Genomic DNA, 26,292 nt, shown 5'->3' on the forward strand with positions numbered 1-26,292 from the left:
CATCTGTAAACAACCCACCCAATTTACCTACCTCATCCCCTTACTGTTTTTATTTATTTATTTTTCTGCTCCTTTGCACACCAGTATCTCTACTTGCTCATGATCATCTGATGATTTATCACTCCAGTGTTAATCTGCTAAATTGTAATTATTCGCTCCTATTTATTGCCTACCTCATGCCTTTTGCACACAATGTATATAGACTCATTTTGTTTTTTTCCTACTGTGTTATTGACTTGTTTATTGTTTACTCCATGTGTAACTCTGTGTTGCTGTCTGTTCACACTGCTATGCTTTATCTTGGCCAGGTCGCAGTTGTAAATGAGAACTTGTTCTCAACTAGCCTACCTGGTTAAATAAAGTTTTTTTTTTTTTTTTTTTTTTAAATAAGCCTTCCCTGAAGTAAATTATATTAAATTGCCAAAATTACACAGGCCTAGACTTATTAGCTTACTCCTGTCTATAGAGTAATAAATAAAATCATAAAAAATAGGCTATTACACCATAAAGCATGATTTAGCCACAGAGGATCATTAGCTTTTTTTTTTAAGTCGGAGGGGCTAGCAATTTGGGCAGCACGCACTGCAAATACCAAATAGATGTTTGAGTTGCGACTTTCAGTGTAAAGTGGAGAGACCCAGTCAGGCATATCTCATTATTTTAAAATACAATCTCGCTTTGGGACACCCCCTCCGCGGGGCGGGGGCAATAAATAGACCAGAGTGGCCACGATCAGAAAAAATGAGGGGGCCAAGTGTCTCGCTGAACTTTTTGGTCGTCACTAGTTACCATAGCCACAAAGTCAGAAGGCCCGCCTAATCGACCAATCAGATGACCGATCACACTCCATTTGATTGGTCGACTGGGCGGGCCTTCTGATTTTGAGAATGTGGTAACTGGTGACGACCTTCTTTTCTGGCATGGATAACAAAGATTTTTATAACTAACCAAAGATAGACCAGAGCCTGTCGTTGCCAATGGGAGCAAATTACTCATAGTGGGCAGAACAAGCAAGGAGTTGGGCAGAGCCAAGCACGAGCTAGTGAAATCCTATTGGCTCGTTCTAGCATTTATTTGCATATTTCCATTAGGGGACGCCTACACTGAAGTGCGCGTGTGCAATTACTCAATTCGCCCTTGCACGCATAAACAATGCATTTTTTTGTACATTTGGCAAAGGCTAAAGTCTACAAAGCGCAGTCTACTCTGTTTGTTACAGATCCTTGGAAACAGACAACTGTATGGAGATCAAATGTTTCATCGATGAGCAAATTTGCAGAATGTCGCTCCATCTTCTCCCACTGCCGGCCATTGGGCTTCCTCTCATCACCATATTTGGTAGTGTTAAACTCCAACCGGATGCGTCACAGTTATACATCCGATGAAATATCGGGCTCATTGTTCTATCTGTGTGTATAATTTGTGTATCTACGCTACAACATGACCTATAGTGTACGTCGTTGCGTCGTGCGTAGCGGGTGGGACAACGCTCGTGCACTGCATTGTTGTGGGGGGAGAGCTCGAGTTTGCAGTTGCAGCCTCAAAACGGTTCCAGGCTATAGGGAAGAGGTCAATTCAGATCCTTGAGCAAATGCTTTTATGCTCATGATAGAACCCAGTCTAGTATTTAACAAGACGCAGAGGGCTCCCAACTGCATTATTCTCCTTTATTACTGAAAAAGCCTAAACATCTACCGCTGGATGAGAACATTGTGTACGGAATTACACTTACTGAGCAGGCCACATCGCCATTGCTTTCAAAGGCTGTTGACAAGCTACTATCTACAACCAGCAAAGCTGTTTCTAGTTCTAAGGTATGTGCTTCTTTTGGGTTATTTTTCCAATGCATTTTATCATGGATTATGAAGAGCATAGTCGGTCCGTAACTGATTAGTTCTGCATGTGTTGTAGGAAGCGCAATACACGTTTAAAGGGCTCCGTTGCCCTGTTTTGTTTGACGCCATTTGCTAACGTTAGGTTGTTAGCTAACTAACTAGCATTAGTAGCTACAGTAATGTTATTGTTAGCTACTAGTCCACACTGGCTTCATCTTTTTGCGCTATTCGTTGGTATCGCTGTTCTCTCTCTTCAACCAGCTGCTAGTTTGCTAGAAAGAACCATAATATCCTCGGAACGCGGTCAACTAAATGGTGCAATTTATCGTGGTGCAGTTTATAGTTTGGTGGGTGGGGTACTTGGCTCAGTTGCCTGCCACTCCTAGGCGCAACAAAGTTAGCACAATTTTAAAAGGCTCAAGTTAACACCCCCCCTTGCTTTACGCAGGCTGTGTGAACAATTTGTCCTCTCTGGCATAGGAAACGTTTTTGATTAGACATTTTAGATTGTCCCAAAACATTTCCCGTGTCTATCTTGTGTTGTAATGTTTAGGCCCTGTGTGATTTACGGCGGAATCTTGCAGTCTCAAATCTTGAATGATTCTTAAGAATAACCAGACAGTTTTTATACATCTATCCATCCACTCCAAAACGGACCACATTCTCCATACAAACCCATGCAGAGATTTTTCTTGTTCAAACTTTTAATTTAACTCTTATCTTGTCATCAGCTGCCTGCACTGCAGTGGTGGTGATAACATTAGCAGTTATCTCATACTTTTGCTGTCATGGGAAACCTGAGTTTCTTTTGAACACAAGCCATGCCCTTTCCCTCAAATATCACTACTACGCTTTTTAGTGACACACTTTCTTATTCATATGTCTTAGCAGATGCCCTACTCACCCAGTCCCCATTTCCACTCATGAGTATACATTATAGTTTCTAATGTAAACAAATTAAAATTCAACAATGCTATGGAAATTTAAATCCTCAAACTGATTTCACACATTGTCGATTAACAGATAGGCCAGCTTCCAGCTATCTATTAAAATACCTTCACCAATTGATGCTTGTTTACATTGTCCTGGTGTTTGTCTCCGTTACCACACCCTTAGGAGGTAAAACCAGTCAAAAATAATCAAATCGTTTTTTGTTTTTTTTAACTTAATGTGTTGTGTTGGTAATCTATGTCTGCTTCTGTTGTCATCCCCATGCTTGTTTACTTTATTGTGTTGTGATATAGACTCCTCTATGTACCTGCTTCTCTTCTCCTTGCAGCTGTTCAGGTGTCGAGGATGAGGAAGAAGGCTCGGCACCACAGGGTCCCCGAGCCCCAGAGGCCGCCCTCCCCCATCCAGCCATCCCCCAACAAACAGACTCTGACCTATGCCCAGGCCCAGCGCATGGTGGACATGGAGATTGATGGCCGGATGCACCGGATCAGCATCTACGACAAGCTGGACGTGATCTCGGATGATGACCCTACGGCTCAGGAGATTATGGAGTGCACCAGCAACAAGGAGAACATGGAGAAGCCTCAGCAGACGTTAATGCGCTCCGTCCGGTTAAAAAACAACCAGGAGAAGAGAAGTGCAGCTGCTGTCGCACAGAACCACACAACACATGGAGCTACAGCAGCACCAGTACAGACACTTCCAGAGGCCAAGATCCGGACTGTGGAGTATAACCTACCAGCGGTCCCCAGGAGGCCCCCAGTGTACTATAAGTATGTGGAGAAGACGTCAGAGGAGTTAGATGAGGAGGTGGAGTATGATATGGATGAGGAGGACTACGCCTGGCTGGAAGTAGTTAACGATAAGAGGAGGAGTGAGGGTGTCAGTCAGGTAGGCCTTTTCTTTTTAAATTACGCCTTTTCATAATTACAAAACTTTATGGTGAGGCTGTTCCCCTGTAGCCTGGGTGCCAGTCAATCATTTTTTCCATGGGGTTTTGTACTGTGTATTTAAATACTGTATTCTCAACAGCATATTATTATATTTCTACCTCTGTACATTGCATTTTTGTTACTCTTTATACACTGCATATTTATTTTTATACTGGATTCTTGACATAGCTCGCTCTGATACTCGGTGCACAAAACATTAGGAACACCTGCTCTTTCCATGAGACTGACCAGGTGTATTCAGGTGAAAACTATGATCCATTATTGATGTCACCTGTTAAATCCACTTCAATCAGTGTAGATGAAGGGGAGGAGAAAGATTTAAAGAACGATTTTTAAGCCTTGAGACATGGATTGTTTATGTGTGTCATTAAGGGTGAATGGGCAAGACAAAATATTTACGTGCTTTTGAACTGGTTATGGTAGTAGGGTCCAGGCGCAAAATAGGCCAGCAACCTGTGGAATGCTTTCTACACCTTGTGGAGTCCATTCCCCAACGAATTGAGGCTGTTCTGAGGGCAAAAGGGGGTGCAACTCAATATTAGAAAAGATGTTCCTGATGTTTTGTACACTCAGTGTATAGCTACCGCTGTACATATATACTAAGAATGCTATCTTGTCAATTTCATCTGGTGTATATACGCATAGATTGCATTTGGATTACTGTTAGAGTAGTATTAGGGTTAATTGGACTAATTCTGGTATTTCTTTCTTAAATTTTATTTATGCATACATTTTTGATTATTTGTGAACTTTGACATTGTACTGCATTGTTAGGAGCTAGTAACATAAGTGTTTCGCTGCAGCCACTGTAACATCTGCTAAACTGTGTACGCGACTAATCTTGGATTTGATTTCTGTCTGTTTCTATTCTTTTGCCAACTAGACAAGAGAGCAGAAACACTGACACTCAGGCTAGCTCCCCCCTCCCCCCAAAGAAACAAAAACAAATGGATCACAGGCTAAGAAAATAATACAACACAACAAAAGTCAACAGTGTAGAATTAATACTACAATACATGTGCAAATGTTTACTGTTCTCCCTCCAACCACCAGGTGTCCCACAACGTGTTTGAGTTCCTGGTGGACCGCTTTGAGAAAGAGACACAGATGGAGAAGGTGAGCCAGGGCCAGGACAAGCTGACCATAGACGAGGACGCTGTCTGCTGCATCTGCATGGACGGAGATGGCCAGGACAGCAACGTCATCCTCTTCTGTGACATGTGCAACTTGGCCGTGCACCAAGAGTGTTACGGTGTCCCTTACATCCCAGAGGGACAGTGGCTATGCCGGCACTGCCTCCAGTCGCCCACCCAGCCTGCAGGCTGCATACTGTGTCCTAACAAAGGTGGAGCAGTGAAAAAGACTGACGATGACCGCTGGGGTCATGTGGTGTGCGCCCTGTGGGTGCCGGAGGTAGGGTTTTCCAACACAGTCTTCATCGAGCCCATCGACGGAGTCAGCAACATACCGTCCGCCCGCTGGAAGCTCACCTGCTACCTCTGTAAGGAGAAGGGGGTGGGGGCCTGTATCCAGTGTCACAAGGCTAACTGCTACACCGCCTTCCACGTCAGCTGTGCTCAGAAAGCAGGACTCTTTATGAAGATGGAACCAATCAAGGAGTTTACAGAGACCGGCGAACCAACGTTTTCGGTGAAGAAGACTGCTTACTGTGGGGCTCACACCCCCAACAGTTCGGTCAAAAGACCCCTCACCATCTACGAGGACGCCAAACCCAAAAATGGATTGTGTTCCCCTCTGAAAGGGGAGAAGATGAGGGGCGCCAATGCACTGACGAAAGGCAGGAAAAGGAAGAGCAAGAAGGTGGCGCCAGAGGAAGAGGTCCCACCCTTGGCCGTGCCTAGCTTTCCTCCCCAAAGGTAGATTCACTCACCATTCATCTAAGCATCATTTTCATAATTTGCAGATGATCAGACGTATCAGTAAATGTGACAATACACAACATACAGTGCCGCGAAATATATTTGCCCCACATTCTGATTTTCTCTGTCAAATAAGATTTTCAACCAAAACCTAATATGAAATATCAAAATGTTGTTAATTATTTCATTTTTTTTTTTTTTTTTTGCAATACCCAATGTCCCTTTTTGAAAAATGTATTGCCCTCTTCCACTCAACTGGTTGTGCCACCTTTAGCTGCAATGACTGCAACCGAATGCCTGCAGTTGATATTAATATTAGGTTTTGGATGAAGAACTGATAATTCAGTGTAAAAAATATGCAAAAATAGAGAATCAGACAGGGGGAAACTCGCTGTTGGCTGAGCTCCCCGCTTGTGCCATCAAACCCCTGCAACTTATCCAGAACGCAGCAGACTGCCTAGTTTTCAACCTTCCCAAGTTCACTCATGTCACCCCGCTCCTCTGCACACTCCACTGGCTTCCAGTGAAGCTCGCATCCACTAAAAGACCATGGTGCTTAGCTATGGAACAGCAAGAGGAACTGCCCCTCCCAATCATCAGGCTATGCTCAAACCCTACACCCCAACCCAAGCACTCCATTCTGCCAACTCGGGTCTCTTGGCCCTCCCACGCCTAAAGGGAGGGCAGCTCCCGCTCAGTCCATTCTCTTCTCTGACCTGGTACCCCGATGGTTGAACCAGCTTCCCTCTGAAGCTAGGACAGCAGAGTCCCTGCCCATCTTCCTGAAAACATCTGAAACCCTACCTCTTCAAACAGTATCTTAAATAATCCTTGTTGTTTTTCAATGTTTGAGTTAGTTTCAACTGCTAGCAAAGACACATCAGCTACTAGTCAGATTCATTCTCACAGGCACGCTCGACTCAAACGGAGTTCTTGTTGCCATGGTAACCTCTCACCCTTAAAGGGATAGATTAACATTTTTGTCTCATCTGTGATATTTTGGTTGAAAGACTCGTCACAAATAATGAAATAACATTGAGCAATATACCACATCACCTCTTACTACTAGAAATGTATTGTTTTAGAAACATTACAAAGCATGCTCATCGCTTTTTGTGTAATTATGGAAAGAAATATATATTTGTCTGGTAAGGAAAAATCTGAGGGGCTGGTAGATTTTTAATTCTACCTGGCACAGTGGCTGGTGGACCAAAAAGTTAGTTTCAGGCCATTTTCACGGCACTGTATAGAAAAAGAGGTCAGGACTTAAAGTGAAAAAACATGTTATTCAATTTCAGACATGGACATTACTTCAATAAGCAACATTTTTTAAATCGTTAATATCTTCTCCATCTGTTCCCAGGTTAAACACCATCCTCAACCGGGTGTCTATGCAGAAAAAGAAGGTGTTTGTGGAGCTGGCTCTAAACTACTGGACTCTAAAGAGACAGGCGAGGAACGGAGTACCCCTCATCAGACGACTACAGTCCAGCCAACAGTCCCACCAGAAGACCCATGCTGCACAGCCGGTCAGTTAGACGGTCAAGCACTCTTGTCTCCCTGTTTCTGACACAATTCTCATCCCCTGGCTGGTACATTCAATTCCCTCTCACACTCCTATCATTATAAGATACCCCTCTCCTTATTACCATAGCAATGTCAAAGAGAACAGGCCAAAACTGCCCAGAGTGTTTGTATAAATGAGAGATCCACTGATTACAATTCCACTGTTTTCTAACCCTAATGTTGGTGATATTGTTTTTTTAACTGTACATGTCTGCAATGTTTTATAAGTCCTGATTTGTGTGTTTCCCACCACAGAAGGAGAGTGAGGAGGAGACCCGGGCTCTGAAGGAGCAGCTCAAGGAGTGGCATCGTCTAAGACATGACCTGGAGAGAGCCAGGCTATTGCTGGAGCTCATACGCAAGAGGGAGAAACTCAAGAGAGAAGAGGTAGGTTAGATAACTGTAGCTGTCCCTGCAAGCCAACAATACATAAATATAGCACACAAGCCAACTATAAGACAATTAGTAGTATAGTATAAATTGGAGCTGCAGGTCCGCCCCCCCCTCTCTTCCTCTCCATGGTTCAGCAGCCATATACAGTATATCATGATGCTAACGGTCCCTTGTGTGTCCTCAGATAAAGCTGCAGCAGAGCCTGTTAGAGGTCCAGCTGACTCCCTTCAGTATCCTGCTCAGGTCTGTGCTGGAACAGCTACAGGAGAGAGACCAGTCCTTGATCTTTGCCCATCCTGTCGACATCAAAGAGGTAAGGCTTACCTACCATGGTTAGGAGAGCAGCTCTTACTATAACATCTACATACGGCCTGAGATGTTGGAGAGTTGAGGTATTCTTGCTGACGTGATTCGCGTGGTACACAGTGAGGGAGAGCCACTGGTCTGGACAGGAGTCCGTTTGTTAATGTAATATCTGGCCATAAATGTATCAAGTTTTTATTGGTTCTCTCTAACCACCCCCCCCCCCCCCCCCAGCAAGTTTAAACCTCTTGTTGTTAGGATTTATAAATCCAATAGTTATAATGTAAGGGGGGCGGTGCTTTTGGGCTGCACATGTGGGTGTTTGAGGCATAAAGACACAGAGAACCAAGCCCCCACCATTATCAACTTCATTAACCCTAACATCAAACAGTCTTTGAAGTCAGGAGTCTGGTGTCAGCCAGACTAGAGTTGAGATGCTGCTTATGCCCTTTCACGTTTTTAATTTAATTATTATTATTTTGTAAACTTTAATGATTTTATTTAGTTTACTATAGTAGATTTATATCTCAATTCTTCATACTCCTCCTAGCATAGCATCTGGCCCATCTTATTTGGGCAGATTTTTAAAAAAAATCTTCAAAGTATTTCCCCAAAAATATCTTACTGGATTTAACATTTACATCTCAATGCCCTGTAGGTGCCGACTATCAGATGTTTTTGTATCTCTGTCTATCATTAAACCTGTAGGTGCCTGACTACCTTGACCACATCAAGAACCCCATGGATTTCTCCACTATGAGGAAACGCATTGACGACCAGGCCTACAGCAACCTGGATGACTTTGAGTCTGACTTCAATCTCATCATCTTCAACTGCATGAAGTACAACTGTAAGGATACCTTCTTCCACCGGGCGGCTGCCCGTCTCCGAGACCAGGGTGGGGCTTTGATCAGGAAGACGCGGAGGGATGTGGAACGAATCGGCTTTGAGAAGGACAGCGGGATGCACCTGCCCGAACCGCCCAAGATCGAAGCGCCTCCACCGTTTTCCTGGGAGGACGGTAAAGGCCTAGCGAGACGAAGAGTTTGTAGAAATATATAATGGATAAATCAGTCAATACAGAATACTGAAACAGACGGCAGTGTTTGCAAAGATCCAAATTAATAAAGCATATTCCTGGTCTAAGAAGCACTTTCAATTGAGATGCTCTTTTGAGAATTTTTTGTCTAGCAGTTTGCTTAATCTGGATCCTCAATATAATTCTACTTACCTAGGCTACTCATTGTTTAAGTTAACATCAAGCAAATGTCTCCCACTGACAGTGTTATCTTGGTGTCCTTTTCCAGTGGACCAGTTATTGGTCCCAGCCAACCGGCAGCACATGCCTCTGGAGGAGCAGCTGAAAGAGCTGCTGGAGAAACTGGACCTGACGTTCTCCATGAAGTCCAGCCCGTCACGCTCCAAACGCCTCAAGCTGCTCAAGAAGACCATCAACGACGTGCGCAGCGAGATGAGCTTCGGCCTGAGGAGGGCGTCCCACCACTCCCATTTGCACTCTTCTTCCTCCCATCAAAAAAGGAGTGAAGCTGGGGAGGCAGAGGGCGTGAAGACCAATGGACAGAGTCCTGATAATGAGGGTAGGTTTTTTTCAAGTTGTTACTTTATCTGCATTGGGGAACCCAATATGTTGTTATTATTATAATAGTACATTTAATTTGTATAGCGCTTTTCGTTACATAGTTATGTCAAAGCTCTACGGAGGATTTTTTTTATTTGACATTATATACATTTAAAATGTACAACATATTTTAAGGCCCGTTTTTAAATGTTCTAATTGATGAAGCGGCTCTCAGATGGTCAGGGAGAGTATTCCATAGAGGGGCATGGGAGCAGAAGGCTCGGTCCCCCATAGTTCTGAGATGTTTCTTGGGGTTTTTAAGTAGTACGGAGTGGCTTAAGCGGAGAATCCGAGGTGTCTCGCTGACTGAGATGAGGTCGCTGATGTAGGTGGGGCTTAATCCATTCAAGGCTTTAAATATAATAATGAGGATTTTGAAGTTGATCCTGTAGTTGCCCGGTAAGCCAGTGAACTTGGGCCAGGATCGGTGTGATTTGGTCTGACTTCTTGGTCCTGGTCAGGACCCTGGCAGCACTGTTCTGGATTACTTGGAGCCTCTGTTGTGATATCTATGGCTTCCGGCAGGGTAGCTCTCTCTAAAAGGATGACCAAGTCAGACAGTAGCTAGGTTTCCATTCAATGTGTGACAGATTGTCATGCAAATCTTCTAAAATCTGTATAAAGAAAATCTGCACTTTTCATCTACCGAATAAAAATCGAAAGTTCAATGTGTTTCCATCGCATTTTAAAATTTACTGATGGGTTTTGTCACAAACTGTTGCGATTTATATAGCAAACTTGCGAAATCTGGTTTTGGCGCATGCATCGATCATCATGTCACCAGCGTTCAAATAAAACCCTCTATTTGTTGGAATTTTGCATCAAGCTCAACATCCAACATCTACCTGTGCTTTTCCATGTCGTGGTGGTAGTACGACGTAGCATATCATCGCGTGACTCCAAGTTTACTTTGACATAATGGTTTAATATATAATATTTGCCCATAAAGGAGGGGGGGTGTGCCTTTAGGAGAGAAGGCGTTATCTTGGAAGCTGGAGTTTTGAACTGGAATGGCAAGGTGGCCTGCTGTGGTGGAACGGATTCTGTGTGTAGTTTGGTAGTGGAGAAGAAGGTCTGAGAGGTAAGGGGGGGGCAGGGTGGTGAAGGGCTTTGTAGGTCAGAAGGAGGATCTTGTAATTCATTCGTAGGGAGACAGTGGAGTTCACGGGGGACATGGGTGATGTGCTGCCAGGGCTTAGTGTGGGTGACAAGTCAGGCTGCTGAGTTTTGAACCATTTGGAGCTTATGGAGGGAGATTGAGTTGATGCCGGAGAGTAGTGAGTTGCAGTAGTCAAGACTGGAGGAGATTAATGCATGTATGAGGTTTTCAGTGTCAGGATGGGAGAGGGAGGACCTGACTTTGGCCAAGCACTCAGATATCCCCAGTGACCTGGTCTCAGGATGTCATGTGCTTCTCAGTCCTTTGTTTTATTGGCGGAAACTAGTTATAAACTCAAGCTAGATCAGGAATGAACTGTAACCTCTAACCCCTAGTTAGTTAAACCATCATACCATATAGTGTGCTTAGTCCTGATAACCTGCTACCACGTAGTCATGCTGGGTTCGACGATATCCCTTGCCTCAGGACATCCCTTTGCCTGGTTGATGAGTGTGCCTGCTGAAGTGGGATACTATTGTAGTTATACAGTGGCAAGAAAAAGTATGTGAACCCTTTAAAAATAACTGGATTTCTGCATAAATTGGTCATAAAATTTGATCTGATCTTCATCTGGGTCACAACAATAGACGAACACAGTCTGCTTAAACTAATAACACACAAACAATTATACATGTTCATGTCTTTATTGAACACACTGCGTAAACATTCAAGGTGCAGGGTGGAAAAAGTATGTGAACCTTTGGATTTAATAACTGGTTGACCGTCCTTTGTCAGCAATAACGTCAACAAAATGTTTTCTGTAGTTGAGGATCAGACCTGCACAATGGTCAGGAGGAATTTTGGACCATTCCTCTTTACAAAACTGTTTCACTTATTCGTGGGATGTCTGGTGTCATGCCGTAGCATCTCAATCGGGTTGATTTCAGGACTTGTATTTTCTTCTGTTGAAGCCATTCTGTTGATTTACCTCTGTTTTGGGTTGTTGTCCTGTTGCATCACCCAACTTCTGTTGCGCTTCAATTGGCAGATAGTCTAACATTTTCCTGCAAAATGTCTTGATAAACTTGGGAATTAACTTTTCCGGTGAAGATGGGGCCTGGACAGCTTGCCGAGGCAGCCACAAACCATGATGCTCCCTCCAACATACTTAACAGTTGGGATGAAGTTTTGATGTTGGTGTGCTGTGCCATTTTTTTCTCCACACAGTGTTGTGTATGCTTTCCAAACAACTCAGAATATTTTGGAACATCCGGGTGCACTTTTGCAAACTTCAGATGTGCAGCAATGTTTTTTTTGGACAGCAGTGGCCTCTTCCGTGGTGTCCTCCCATGAACACCATTATTGTGTAGTGTTTCATGTATCGTAGACTCATCAACAGAGATGTTAGCATGTTCCAGAGATTTCTGTAAGTCTTTAGCTGACACTATAGGATTCTTCTTAACCTCATTGAGCATTCTGCGCTGTGCTCTTGCAGTCATCTTTGCAGACCGGCCACTCCTAGGGAGAGTAGCAACAGTGCTGAACTTTCTCCAATTATAGGCAATTTGTATTACCGTGGACTGATGAACATCAAGGCTTTTAGAGATACTTTTGTAACCCTTTCCAGCTTTATGCAAGTCAACAATTCTTAGGTCTTCTGCAATCTCTTTTGTTCGAGGCATGGTTCACATCAGGTAATGCTTCTTGTGAATAGCAAACTCAAATTTTGTGAGTGTTTTTTATAGGGCAAGGCAGCTCTAACCAACATCTCCAATCTCGTCTCATTGATTGGACTCCAGGTTAGCGGACTCCTGATGCCAATTAGCTAATGGAGAAGTCATTAGCCTAGGGGTTCACAAACTTTTTACAACCTACACTGTGAATGTTTAAATTATGTATTCAATATAGTAAAAATACAATAATTTGTGTGTTATTAGTTTAAGCACACGGTTTGTCTGTTGTGACTTGGATGAAGATCAGATCAAATTTGATGACCAATTTTATGCAGAAATCCAGGTAATTCCAAAGGTTTCACATACTTTTTCTTCCAACTGTATCTGCACGGTAGCATGGCTTTCTCTTTAACATGGCCATGGTAGAGTGGAGTTGATATGCTAGGAGCCTGAATTGATTCACAGTAAACCTACACTAACTCAGTAACTATTAGATTGCCTTCTAGAAAGCAGAATACTTTGCGTGATGTGATTTTTAAATATATTTTGCTGTCTCATTGGTTATTTAGCTATGGATTATAGAAGGCAAGATCATTTGTATTGAATTCTTGTAATAAGGGATAAGTCTTCACCCTGAGGATTATGTGCTTTAGGAATGGTTCTGGTGTTTTAATTAATGTACAATTCCCTCTTTTCATGTTACATTTTGATCTATATAATGTTATGCTTTATGTATTTTCTAACTGTATTCTTCAACAGGGGACAAATCATTACCTCCCAAATTGGAACCCTCTGACTCCCTAGCTCCTCTCCTGCACTTCGAGAGTAACTCAGAACCCCCTACCCTCAAACCCATCCACCCCAACCACACCCCGGACAGCAAGACCCACGAACAGGTCAAATTTGACCGGGAGAAACCCAACAACGCTTCCTCCACCACTACCAAGACCCTTCTCAATGGCCACTCCGACTCCCAGAACCCCCTGCTTCTTTCAAAGGGGGACGTGAGTGTGGTGGCCACCTCCACCCTGGCCCAACCCTCGGGAGCGACTGTCAACCGCCGCACTGCCGTGCTCTTCAGGAAGTCAAAGACCTCTAGCCCTGGGAAGAACCAGGGGGGGAGAGGAGGCGGCGAGGCCCAGACAGGGTGCCCTCAGCTGGGCACCAAGACCTTCCTGTCGGTGATGATCCCCAGGCTGGAGACCCTCCTCCACCCAAGGACTAGGAAGAGGAGCCACAGTCTCCATGGGGGGTACAGCGAGGGGGGTGGAGACAGGGAGGACGAGTCCCCTGTCAAACACATTAACACAGGTAAATAAGGGTTCTTCTCACTTGTCAGAAAATAAAGCACTCGTCTTAATGGGACTCTTAAATAGAGCATGAAGTAGAAAATGATCTTCAGACTTGTGAATTAAGAGATCAGGTTCCCCTTGTCCATGTAGTCTTATTAATTATAATCTAAAAGACTAAACTGATCCTAGATCAGCACCCCTACTCTGAGACTCTTTATGATTAAAGGTCATAATGTGGTAGGTCTATGCTATAGTTGGTTTATGTATAGTATACTGACTACTGTACTGCTCTGTGTTACTCGCCTCAGGCCTGTCTAATGGTTTTGCGATGGAGGAGGTAATTGATGAAGAGAAGGAGCTAAGTGCCAGCAGGCCTCTAGAAACCAGGAGACGGTGTGCCTCTGAGTCCAGCATCTCATCTAGTGGTAGTCTGCTGGGCAGCACCAGGTAGGTACATGCATATACCTCAACAGACATGCGTTCAAATAGAATTTAAACTGAGCTTGATTAAGCCAGCTTGGCTCAATGGAACCACTAGAATAGTCCCAACTGTGGAAACACAGGCAGGCTCAATCAAACGTAGGCCGTCATTGTAAATAAGAATTTGTTCTAACTGATTTGTGTAGTTAAAGGTTAACAACAAACAAATCTCTAGCTGGTGCACTTTTCACTGCTGAACATGGTTGGTGGTACTTGGTAGTTCAACTTTGTAGTCTGGTCATTTCTCTATAGTGTTTCATGTATATGACAGTCTGACTCACATACAGTGTGGATGTCTTCCTGATTTCAGCAGCACCCTCAGTCTTCCAACATGTGGTAAAGGCAAACCGGCCTTGGTCCGAAGAAACACTGTGGATGATAAGAACGACCTCATTGCCTGCATAGAAACCGGGAACTTTGCCAGAGCTGCTAGGATTGCCGCCGGTAAGTTTTCTGTCTTGATGTTCATCATACAGTATTGTATCAGATGAGGTCTGGCTGGGAGTCAGTGGAGTAGATGTGTTGCTATAGGGCCAGGAGTTTTGTGGCAGCTTTTGAGGTACTGTTCCTTTACTGGTATTTCTAGTATGATCCACTAGGGTTGCTGCAGGTAGATCATCCTAGAAAATGTTATTTAATTGACACAAACTGTCTCCATTCAATGTCTTGTTGTGCATGTGTGTTTGGTGGGGGGGGTCGCCTAAGCCATGGGAAGCCATTGACAGTCGCTGGATCCAGGTTCGAGTCCCGGTGTGGGCTACACCCCAAATTTTCAACAATATACTTCCATGGTTGGTTTAATTTACTCCCTTTACTGGCCCTAATTGACCCTTTTTTAGCTACAACTTCCAAGTTTGTTGGAGAGGATCAGCTTGAGCGAAGTGAGGTGTAGAATCACTGCTCTACAAATAGTATTCTCTGCAAAATAATAGGTTTTGTGCGATTTTTAGTTTCGCAGAGCTACTCCTCCCCTGGTTTAAGCAATCCCTCCTGCCAAACACACACGCACAAACAGACATTGATTGATTGATTGGAGACAGCTTATGTCATTTACAGAACATTTCCTAGGATATCCTTCCTCCAGCAACACTAGTGGACAATGCTGGAAATACCGGTAAAGCACAGTACCTCAATGTGCCCCAAAACTCTTGGCTCTAGCATAAGGATATAACCAGAACCCAGAGTTTTCCTCAGTAGTATGCTACGATGCTGGCTATATAAACATAACTTAAAGCAATTATATTCATGATTTACAGTCCACAAGTTGTATTATTTTTGTAATATCACGTTTAAAAAAAAAATATATTTTTTAACCCCCTTCTCCCCAATTTCGTGGTATCCAATTGTTAGTAGTTACTGTCTTGTCTCATCGCTACAACTCCCGTACGGGCTCGGGAGACACGAAGGTCGAGAGCCATGCGTCCTCCGAAACACAACCCAACCAAGCCACACTGCTTCTTAACACAGCGCGCATCCAACCCGGAAGCCAGCCACACCAATGTGTCGGAGGAAACACCGTACACCTAGCGACCTGGTCAGCGTGCACTGCGCCCGGCCTGCCACAGGAGTCGCTAGTGCGCGATGAAACAAAGATATCTCTACCTGCCAAACCCTCCCGAACCCGAACGACGCTAGGCCAATTGTGCGTTGCCCCATGGACCTCCCGGTCGCGGCCGGCTGCGACAGAGCCTGGGCTCGAACCCAGAGTCTCTGGTGGCACAGCTAGCACTGCGATGCAGTGCCACCCGGGAGGCCTTAATATCACGTTTTTCAGTGAGTTGTGATGTATTTATCCTGTGTTGATGATGTCACTATTAGCATGGCTCTGGAAGTGTTTTGCTCTATTTACAGTGAACCCCCTCCTAACTTGATTGTTGTTGTTCTTGCATCCATAGAAGTTGGCAACAGCAATATTTGGATGCCTGCTAGTGCTGCAACAGTTGTTCTGGAACCTTTAAAGCTAGTTTGGGCAAAATGTAGCGGATACCCTTCCTATCCTGCCTTGGTGAGTGACAGTGAGCAAATGTATGACACCTGACTATCTCATTCTCACTTCTGTGCTTTCTACCAGGGCCTACAACTAACTTTGTCTACCAGCCACTCAGATTTTTTTAGGAGTCAACTGTTTTTTGTTGTTGCTTTAATTACAACAAAAACACATCTAAATGGATGAGCATGCTTAGTAATGTTTCTATATCAAGGAATCTATTACTAATAAGAAGTTATGTGGTATATTGCTCAATTTAATATTTTGTGACCTGAGTCTTTTAACCAAAATATCACAGATGAGACAAATGTTCAGCTGCCCCTTTAAGCTTACTGTGGTAATGGAGCAGCTCAAGTCGTCACATGTGCCGTAAGTCATCAGCATGCTAGGCGAACCGAACGAGTGTGCTCGCATACTTCCTTAAAAGACCGTCGCTTGAAAAACTAGGCTAGTTGCCTCATGAAAAATGCTCGAACAGCCGAAAAAACCCTTGCCGAAGTCCAAAATGAACAAAAATGTCACAATGTCGTCATAATATATGCACGAACTGTTAGACTCCCAAAAGGAACTGAAACAGACGTACACACCACATTATTGCAGCGTCCTACTAGTAAGACTACATTTGCGTTCTAGAGGACTGTCATGAACACGATGCTGCCCATTTGTTCATGAACTTAGCCTGTAAAAGTCCTATTGTTTGAATATAGAAGGTGATGTGTACGAACTAGAATATTTCAGTGATAGTTCTGCTGTGCGCAGCCTTAACGGATCCCGTGTGATGATGCTGCTCATCCTACGCTGATAAGGCCATTCTTTGCCATGTTTATAGCGCTATTCGGACGGGTATTACCATAGTCGCTGGAATTTGTAAGTCGCTCTGGATAAGAGCGTCTGCTAAATGACTTAAATGTAAATGTTATGTAATTATTATCCAAGCTTGTGCGTTATTCCAGAAGGCGTTTCACACAGGATTATTCCAAACTGCCCCCCGTAGGTCTTTATTTTTTCAGATTTAATTGACTCATGACGGAAGCCTGGAGGTTTTTATTCTAGGCATAAAGATATTTCATCGTCATGTCTAGACTATAATAGGCTACACTTAACTCATGCTTGGCTGCCAAATGTATACAGTGCCTTCAGAAAGTATTCACACCCTTTGACCTTTTTCCACATTTTGTTGTGTTTCAGCCTGAATTTAAAATGGGTTAAATTGAGATTTGTTTGTCACTGGCCTACACACAATAACCCATAATGTCCAAGTGGAATTATGTTTTTTTTGTATTATTATTTTTTATTTTTTTATTTTTACGGATGAAAAGCTGAAATGTCTTGAGTCAATAAGTATTCAACCCCTTTTGTTATGGCGAGCCTAAATAGGTTCAACAGTAAAAAAAAATCTGAACAAGTCACATAATAAGTTGTATGGTGTGTTTTTAGGTATTCATTAAAAAAATCATGTTAATCTCTGTACCCCAAACATACAATTATCTGTAAGGTTGTGCAGTGAATTCTAAACACAGATTCAACCACAAAGACCAGGTAGGTTTTCCAATGCTTTGCAAAGAAGGCTACATACTGGTAGGTTGGTACAAATAAAAATAGCTGACATTGAATATCCCTTTGTAGTGACTGGGTGTATTGATACACTATCCAAAGTGTACTGAATAATTTCACCAAGCACAAAGATACAGGCATCCTTCCTAACTCATTTGCCAAAGAGCTCAGCGATTTCAACATGAGGCCAATGGTGACTTTTTAAAACAGTGGCTGTGATAGCACAAAACGGACGATTGATCAACATTGTAGTTACTCCACAATATTGATTTAATTCACAGTGAAAAGAAGGAAGCCTGTGCAGAATAACAATATTCCTAAACATGCGTCCTGTTTGCAACAAGGCACTAAAGTAATACTGCAAAAAATGTGGCAAAGAAACTAACTTTTTATTAAACACAATATTAAACACAACACTTGAATACAAAGTGTTATGTTTGTGCCACATGCAATACAACACATTACTGAGTACCACTCCATATTTTCAAGTATAGTGGTGACTGCATCATGTTATGCTTGTAATCATTAAGGACTGGGGAGTTTTTCAAGATAAAAATAAATGGACTGTAGCTAAGCACAGGTAAAATCCTAGAGGAAAACCTGGTTCAGTCTGCTTTCCACCAGACACTGGGGGATGAAATCACCTTTCAGCAGGACAATAACCTAAAACACAAGGCCAAATCTACACAGGAGCTGCTTATCAAGAAAACAATGAATGTTCCGGATTGGAAGAGTTACAGTTTTGACTTTAATCTACTTGAAAATCTTTGGAAAGACCTGAAAAATGGTTGTCTAGCAATGATCAACAACCAATTTGACAGAGCTTAAATAATTTTTATATATAAATAATAATGGCCAAATGTTGTACAATCCAGGTATAGTAAATTCTTTTGAACTTACCCACAAAGACTCCGCTGTAATCACTGTCAAAGGTTCTTCTACAAAGTATTGACTAAGGGGTGTGAATACTTATGTTAATGAGATTGATGTATTTCATTTGCAAACATTTCTTAAAACGTGTTTTCACTTTATCATTATGGTGTGTTGATGGGTGAGGAAAAATCTATTTAATCCATTTTGAATTCAGGCTGTAACACAATGTGGAATAAGTCAATGGGTATGAATACTTTCTGAAGGCACTGTAGGTGTCCTCATAATATTTAAATGTATTAAGTGTGATCATAATCATTATTTTAGCGATCCATGGTAAGTGTCCTTCCTAATAACAATGCCCCCCATCACGATGATTTAAGCTGCTTAACCGTATTTGCACTTGAGATGCATTTTATGGATGAGAAAGTGAACTTGCCATTTCCAACACGTTTAGTGGGGATGCCCTGCTTTGCGATCTATTGCCAAGGACAGGGTTCTCCAACCTTGTTCCTGGCTAGATACTGTCCTATAGGTGTTCACTCCAACCCTAATCTATCGCATCTGATTCAATAATTTGCTGGTTGATAAGCTGAATCAGGTTAGTTACAACTGGTGTTGGCGCGAAACTCTCCAGGAACAGTGTTGGAGAGCCCTGACTTTGGACATCAACAGCCAGCCAGGATTTTATTAAGTAAGCTATAGGCACAATAACTTTTATTGCACATTTAGGCCTAATTAAACTGATGCATTTGGCGATGTTTAACTTCAATTCACTGGTACTATGAAGAATAGCTTAGCCATTGATAGCCTAATATATGCTTTAATGTACTTTTTGGTGAATTTATGAGGCATTGCAAGACAAGACATTGCGAGATACAGATTACCAAAATTTTGCCTATGCGCACGGTTGTCTGCCTGCCTCGATCCTCTCTCTCCCTCGCTGGCTCGCCTGGTCTTTCTCTTCGCTATGAAAAATGCAAGTGTGTTTGGTGTTCGGTCTGTTTAGCTCAGTCTACTCCTTTATAGCCCCTACTAGTGAATTTGCGCGAGACATTGCAAGACACAGCATTGCGATCAGTGGCGATTTTTAGTATGTAAATGTTGGTGGGGCAAACTCCCAAAAATGTTTTAGATGCATGCCAGCAAAGCTACAACACAACACTAAACTGTACATTAATTGGACTATAATGGTGACAAACGGTGCCCACATACTGTTAGGGCCTACATTAAACTGTCCCAATAGCTGAGTCCCAACACCTTACCACTTGTTAGCTAGCTGTATCAGAGGATCCTTGTCTGCAGTGAAACTGTCCATTCAGCCTCATTTACTGCCTGAAAAAAAAAAACTGAGCTGATATGGTTTAATTGCTTGAACAAATATGGTTTCTGCTGACAATTGAGATGTACAAACTATGGCATAAGGGGATGACGAGCGGATAAGAGGCAATTTAATGAGCGAGGTAGGACAGACGTAGTCAATATAACTATTTGTTCAGCACTTTTGAAATGTACAGCGACAGAATTCTCCCTGTACACCAAGTCAGAACCGTAGGATAAATTAATGTGGGCATACAAGCAGACAATGAAAGCTCTTACAATTAGAGGTTGACTGATTCTGATTTTTCAACGCCGATACCGATTATTGGAGGACCAAAAAAAGCAGAAAAAAATATATATATATATATTTGTAATAATGACAATTACAACAATACTGAATGAACACTTATTTTTAACTTAATATAATTCATCAATAATATCAATTTAGCCTCAAATAAATAATGAAACATGTTCAATTTGGTTTAAATAATGCAAAAACAAAGTGTTGGAGAAGAAAGTTAAAGTGCAATATGTGCCATGTAAAAAAAGCTAATGTTTAAGTTCCTTGCTCAGAACATGAGAACATATGAAAGCTGATGGTTCCTTTTAACATGATTCTTCAATATTCCCAGGTAAGAAGTTTTGGGTTGTAGTTATTATATACGATATCTATTTCATATACCTTTGACTATTGGATGTTCTTATAGGCACTTTAGTATTGCCAGTGTAACAGTATAGCTTCCGTCCCTCTCCTCGCTCCTACCTGGACTCGAACCAGGAACACATCGACAACAGCCACCCTCGAAGCAGCGTTACCCATGCAGAGCAAGGGGAACAACCACTCCAAGTCTCAGAGCGAGTGACATTTGAAACGCTATTAGCGCGCACCCCGCTAACTAGCTAGCCATTTCACATCGGTTACACCAGCCTAATCTCGGGAGTTGATAGGCTTGAAGTCATAAACAGCGCAATGCTTGAAGAATTGCGAAGAGCTGCTGGCAAACGCACGAAAGTGCTGTTTGAATGAATGCTTACAAGCCTGCTGTTGCCTACCATCGCTCAAACTGCTCTATCAAATCATAGACTTAATTATAACATAATAACACACAGAAATACGAGCCTTTGGTCATTAATATGGTTGAATCCGGAAACTATCATTTCGAAAACAAAACGTTTATTCTTTCAGTGAAATAAGGAACCGTTCAATATTTTATCTAACGGGTGGCATCCATAAGTCTAAATATTGCTGTTACAATGCACAACCTTCAATGTTATGTCATAATTATGTACAATTTTGGCAAATGAATTACGGCCTTTGTTAGGAATAAATGGACTTCACACAGTTTGCAATGAGCCAGGCGGCCCAAACTGCTGCAAATACCCTGACTGCTTGCACGGAACGCAAGAGAAGTGACACAATTTCCCTAGTTATAAGAAAGTAATGTTAGCAGGCAATATTAACTAAATATGCAGGTTTAAAAATATAAACTTGTGTATTGATTTTAAAGAAAGGCATTGATGTTTATGGTTAGGCACATTGGCTTTTTTCGCAAATGCGCTTGTTAAATCATCACCCGTTTGTCGAAGTAGGCTGTGATTCGATGAGAAATGAACAGGCACCGCATCGATTTATATGCAACGCAGGACAAGCTAGTTAACTACACATGGTTGATGATATTACTAGTTTAACTAGTGATTATGTTAAGATTGTTTTTTATAAGATACGTTTAATGCAAGCTAACAACTTACCTTGGCTTCTTGCTGCCCTCGCATAACAGGTAGTCAGCCTGCCACGCAGGCTCCTCGTGGAGTGCAATGTAAGGCAGGTGGTTAGAGCGTTGGACTAGTAACCGGAAGGTTGCAAAAACGAATCCCCGAGCTGACAAGGTAAAAATCTGTCGTTCTGCCCCTGAACAAGGCAGTTAACCCACCGTTCCTAGGCCGTCATTGAAAATAAGAATGTATTCTTAACTGACTTGCCTAGTTAAAGGTATAAAAAAATATCGGCAAATCTGTTTCCAAAAATACCGATTACCGATTGTTATGAAAACTTGATATCGGCCATTCCAATTATCGGTCGACCTCTACTTACAATATTTTATGACATTTCGCTAAAACAGGCTATAGGTGTGTGCACCACCAAGTAAGAACAGTAGGCTATATTATGAGGGGGGAAAAGGGGCCAAATTATCAGGGTGAGGAACATGGGCTACTAACAGCTTACTACACAACATACACTTAGTATTACTTTCTTAGCTACAGTATACATATCTCACTGGCATATTACATTATTTATGCAGCAGTAAACAATACATTTTTGGACTCACCTTGTGCTGTGCTCACTTGAACAGGAAGGTGGTGCGGCGGTCCTTCTTGTGGGCAAATTTTGTCAAAGTCTGGCATTCTCTGGATTTATGGTAGAAGTCATGCTGGATTGACAGCATGGCCAATGTTGACTGTTTATCCTTTTTAAGCTTGAAAAGAGACCCTTAAACCCAGACTTGGACCACACATCCGTTCCACTGAATAGCAGGCTAGTTATTGCTTTGCAATGCTTGCAGTTAGCCACTGATACCTTCCAAACCACTCATTGTTGAATTTGCGATTTCCAACTTGTTGGTTAATGGCCAATGAGCACCGATACGTTTTATCTATAATTTTTCTTTATATGACAAGGATTGAAAAGGATTTGCCAGTAGTTTGTCGACGTGATTCATGATGATGACTGCTAGATAAGATTTTGATATCATTCCAATCAAAGCTACTGTAGATATGTGATTTGACGTAATTTTATCTGTGACCTTCTTGGATGGGCACTTCTAATGTAACTGTATGGCAGCACCCAAGGGGCTTGAATTTTTGAGCTCTCCCCATAGATGTTGCGGTGACATAGTGTCCCTATGAGTGACAGAACACTGAGCCAATCACAGCGCAACGAGAACATTACCAACCCCTACGCTCTGTATTTTCCGCTGGCTGCCCCAACACCACAGAAAGCACTGAGCTAGGCTGAAACGCCTGCATTTTGGAGCTGCATTACTCAAGAAAGCAAAAAAGAGTCGATGTTTGTGTGTGTGTATATATATATATATATATATATATATATACACTTTTTTTCATTGTTTGCAAACTGATATAAATGCCAGAATAACATGCAAAACTGGCACAAAACCTGCCCTGAATGACGGGTCACCACTGATAGCCTGTACATCTTTTGATTACCGATGCATGGTTCTGACTATGCCTGGTGGCCGACATGTGCCTGACTGCCCATCCCAAAGTGCTGTACAGAAACCCAGCCTAAAACCCCAAACAGCAAGCAATGCAGGTGTAGAAGCATAGTGGCTAGGAAAAACTCCCTAGAAAGGCCAAAACCTAGGAAGATACCTAGAGGAACCAGGCTATGAGGGGTGGCCAGTCCTCTTCTGTCTGTGCCGGGTGGAGATTATAACAGAACATGGCCAAGATGTTCATAAATGACCAGCATGGTCAAATAATAATAATCACAGTGGTTGTCGAGGGTGCAACAGGTCAGACCCTCAGGAGTAAATGTCAGTTGGCTTTTCATAGCCGATCATTAAGAGTATCTCTACCGCTCCTGCGGTCTCTAGAGAGTTGAAAACAGCAGGTCTGGGACAGGTAGCACGTCCGGTGAACAGGTCAGGGTTCCATAGCCGCAGGCTATATCAGCTGATGTAAGAAGGGCTATATAAATAGATTTGATTTGTGCCCATCCCCTCTCTCTCCCTCCCTCGTTAGCTCGCTCTTTCTTTGCTGTGATAGATGCAAGAGTTTGTTCTCGGAAGTAGTCTACGGCAACTTGTTTCCTCCCTTAAAAAATACTGATTCTTAGGAGTCGTGGAGTCGATTCCGCTAAATGGGAGTCTGCAACGGGAGTCGATGGGCAAGGAGTCGAGGAATCGATTCTAGTGTGCCTGTGAGAATCTGACTAGTTGAGGCTGACTGTCTCTTCTTCGCTTGCAGTGGAAGCAAGCTCAAACATTGAAAAAACAACCTCATTTGTGAACAAAGCAATGTAAATGTCCAATGCTATAAATCACTACTCGCGCATGTGCCAATACTTCACTTTTTGACCAATGTGGTTGGTGAATTAGAAATTCAGGCCCGCCAATGCCAAAATCTACCCGCATTTGGTGGGTGTTAATTTTAGGCCCCGCTCAAATTGTGAGTGAGGGATGTTCACACACCCTAGATGTTTGTAAGGTAACACAACCTAGATGTTTGTAAGGTAACACACCAACCCACACACCCTACAATGTTGTTTTGCCTTTCATGGTAGAGTAAAACCTAGGTCCACATCTTTCAAGTCCTCTAGATGGCGCCATGGTCAAATAAACAGGTCTGATTTTACCTTAGTTTAAGAGGAATGCACCTATTCATCACAAGCACCAGCTATGTATTTGAGCATGTGTGTTTGCGCATGTGTGTGCAATGCATGTCTGTGTGTATGCAAGTATACTGTGTCATAACACTCCAGACACCACTCCCTATTAACCATGGTACACCTCTTCCACCACGTTAGATCGTCGACCCCCACATGCCCCGGGTGGGGTGCCAGCACAACGGGGTGTCTATCCCCATGCCCCCCCTTGATGTCCTCCGTGTCGGAGAACGGATGCAGTACAAGAACGAAGAAAAACTCTTCCTCGTCCTTTTCTTTGACAACAAACGCAGCTGGTGAGACTTCTTCTCCAATATTAAATGCGATGAAAGGGACTTTAAAAAAAATCTTAACATGCATGGATACACCATTTTATAATCCACATTTGCAATATTAAGTGTTATTTCAATACATGCTGTGAATACACAACCAACAGACAACACAGAGAACTCGAACTTGTATTAGAAGTTTAAATTCTTTGCAGATTTGTATCAGAAGAAATGTAACTGAATTTGATTTCATTCTTCACACTTCTCAGGCAATGGCTTCCTAAGTCTAAGATGGTCCCTCTGGGGATTGACAAGACCATCGACAAGATCAAGATGATGGAGGGCAGAACGTCCAGCATCCGTAAGGCTGTTCAGACGGCCTTCAAACGTGCCATGAACCATCTTAGCATCGTTCAGGATGAACCTGTCAGCGACATGAGCGACGTGGACTAACACACACACACACACACACACCTACTCTCCATTACACACAGACAACCAACCCCCCTGAATTACTGCTCATGGCCTTGTCCTGTACCTGAGTCTGGCATACTCTCCTTCCTTCTCCTCTTCGTCAGTCTTTCCAGAGTTCTATGCTGACTGTGTTTACCAGGTGCCTGCCTACCCCCCCTGGCTTGATATGGTGCCTCCTTCCTCGTCAGCCCCCGCCCGCTGGTCTGACGGCTGCTGCTTTAATGAATGTGCCCGAGATCCCCTCCTATCTACCTTTCTCCAAAGGTCGTGTTCTAATTGAAAACTAATTGAAACAGGGTGGGTTTAATGGACTTGCCCAAAAAAGAAACGCTCATTGCCGTTTTCTTTCAAAACCATTTTGATATGTTTCCTGCTGTGTTCCATAAGGAACATGACCCCATGACTGCAAGACTGCTGCCATGATCCTTCTCTATGCCCTATGACCATGCCACTGCCAAGATGGGCTGCTTCTTCCTCACCTCACTCATCTCACCTTATGCCATTTATTTCCACCCAAAACTACCTACTATGTTTTAAAGTTAACTGTAAATAACTGCAATATTTGTCTGACACACTAACTTATTGTGTAGATTGAAAGAAATTGGTACTGTACAATGGCTTTTCTTACTAGTATTTATACTTTTCGGTGAATTATGTAAGCACTATGGTGTGGTATTTCCAAGTGCTGTGAATATAAGAGTGTAAAAATCCTTAGCAGTGTAATTTCTTTAATTTCTTTTCTCTTTTCTTTTTTGTATTTTCTTTTAAGTTATTGAAGTTTCTAAATATAAGCTTCCCTTTGGCATTAGTCCTTTTGTAATATTGTTTTTTTAACAATAGTTTTCGTATATTTTGTTCGTACATATTTATGATTGAGTGCCTTCGGAAAGTATTCAGACCCCTTGACTTTTTCCACATTTTGTGAGGTTACAGCCTTATTCTAAAATGTATTAAATTGTTTTTTCCACCTCATCTACACACAATACCCCATAATGACAAGGCAAAAACAGGTTTTTAGAAATGTTTGCTAATTTATAAAAAATAAACTGATATCACATTTACCTAAGTATTCAGACCCTTTACTCAGTACTTTGTTGAAGCACCTTTGGCAGCGATTACAGCCGCGAGTCTTCTTGGGTATGACGCTACAAGCTTGGCACACCTGTATTTGGGGAGTTTCTCCTGTTCTTCTCTGCAGGTCCTCTCCAGCTCTGTCAGGTTGGATGGGGAGCGTTGCTGCACAGCTATTTTCAGGTCTCTCCGGAGTTGTTCGATCGGGTACAAGTCCGGGCTCTGGCTGGGCCACTCAATGACATTCAGAGACTTCTCCCAAAGCCACTCCTGCGTTG

General features: G+C 42.7%; 1 protein-coding gene across 2 annotated transcripts; it reads left to right on the forward strand.

Moving 5' to 3' along the window:
* The first annotated feature begins 1,466 nt into the window (after positions 1 to 1,466).
* brd1a (bromodomain containing 1a) lies at positions 1,467 to 25,913 on the forward strand. Of its 2 annotated transcripts, none has more exons than XM_038978190.1 (14): positions 1,467 to 1,814; positions 3,115 to 3,680; positions 4,796 to 5,619; positions 6,986 to 7,151; positions 7,444 to 7,575; positions 7,766 to 7,894; positions 8,593 to 8,905; positions 9,192 to 9,482; positions 13,055 to 13,606; positions 13,896 to 14,034; positions 14,381 to 14,511; positions 15,963 to 16,072; positions 24,342 to 24,496; positions 24,739 to 25,913. In XM_038978190.1, the coding sequence occupies exons 2-14, from the start codon at positions 3,132 to 3,134 to the stop codon at positions 24,920 to 24,922; spliced, it is 3,675 nt and encodes a 1,224-aa protein (XP_038834118.1). In that variant the 5' UTR covers positions 1,467 to 1,814; positions 3,115 to 3,131; the 3' UTR covers positions 24,923 to 25,913. The 2 variants fall into 2 exon arrangements, with proteins under 2 accessions (XP_038834118.1, XP_038834117.1); XM_038978189.1 differs by having other exon boundaries at positions 1,468 to 1,814; positions 14,378 to 14,511.
* Positions 25,914 to 26,292: the final 379 nt, after the last annotated feature.

This window comes from Salvelinus namaycush, chromosome 38, assembly GCF_016432855.1.
Source record: "Salvelinus namaycush isolate Seneca chromosome 38, SaNama_1.0, whole genome shotgun sequence".
Lineage (NCBI taxonomy): Eukaryota > Metazoa > Chordata > Actinopteri > Salmoniformes > Salmonidae > Salvelinus > Salvelinus namaycush.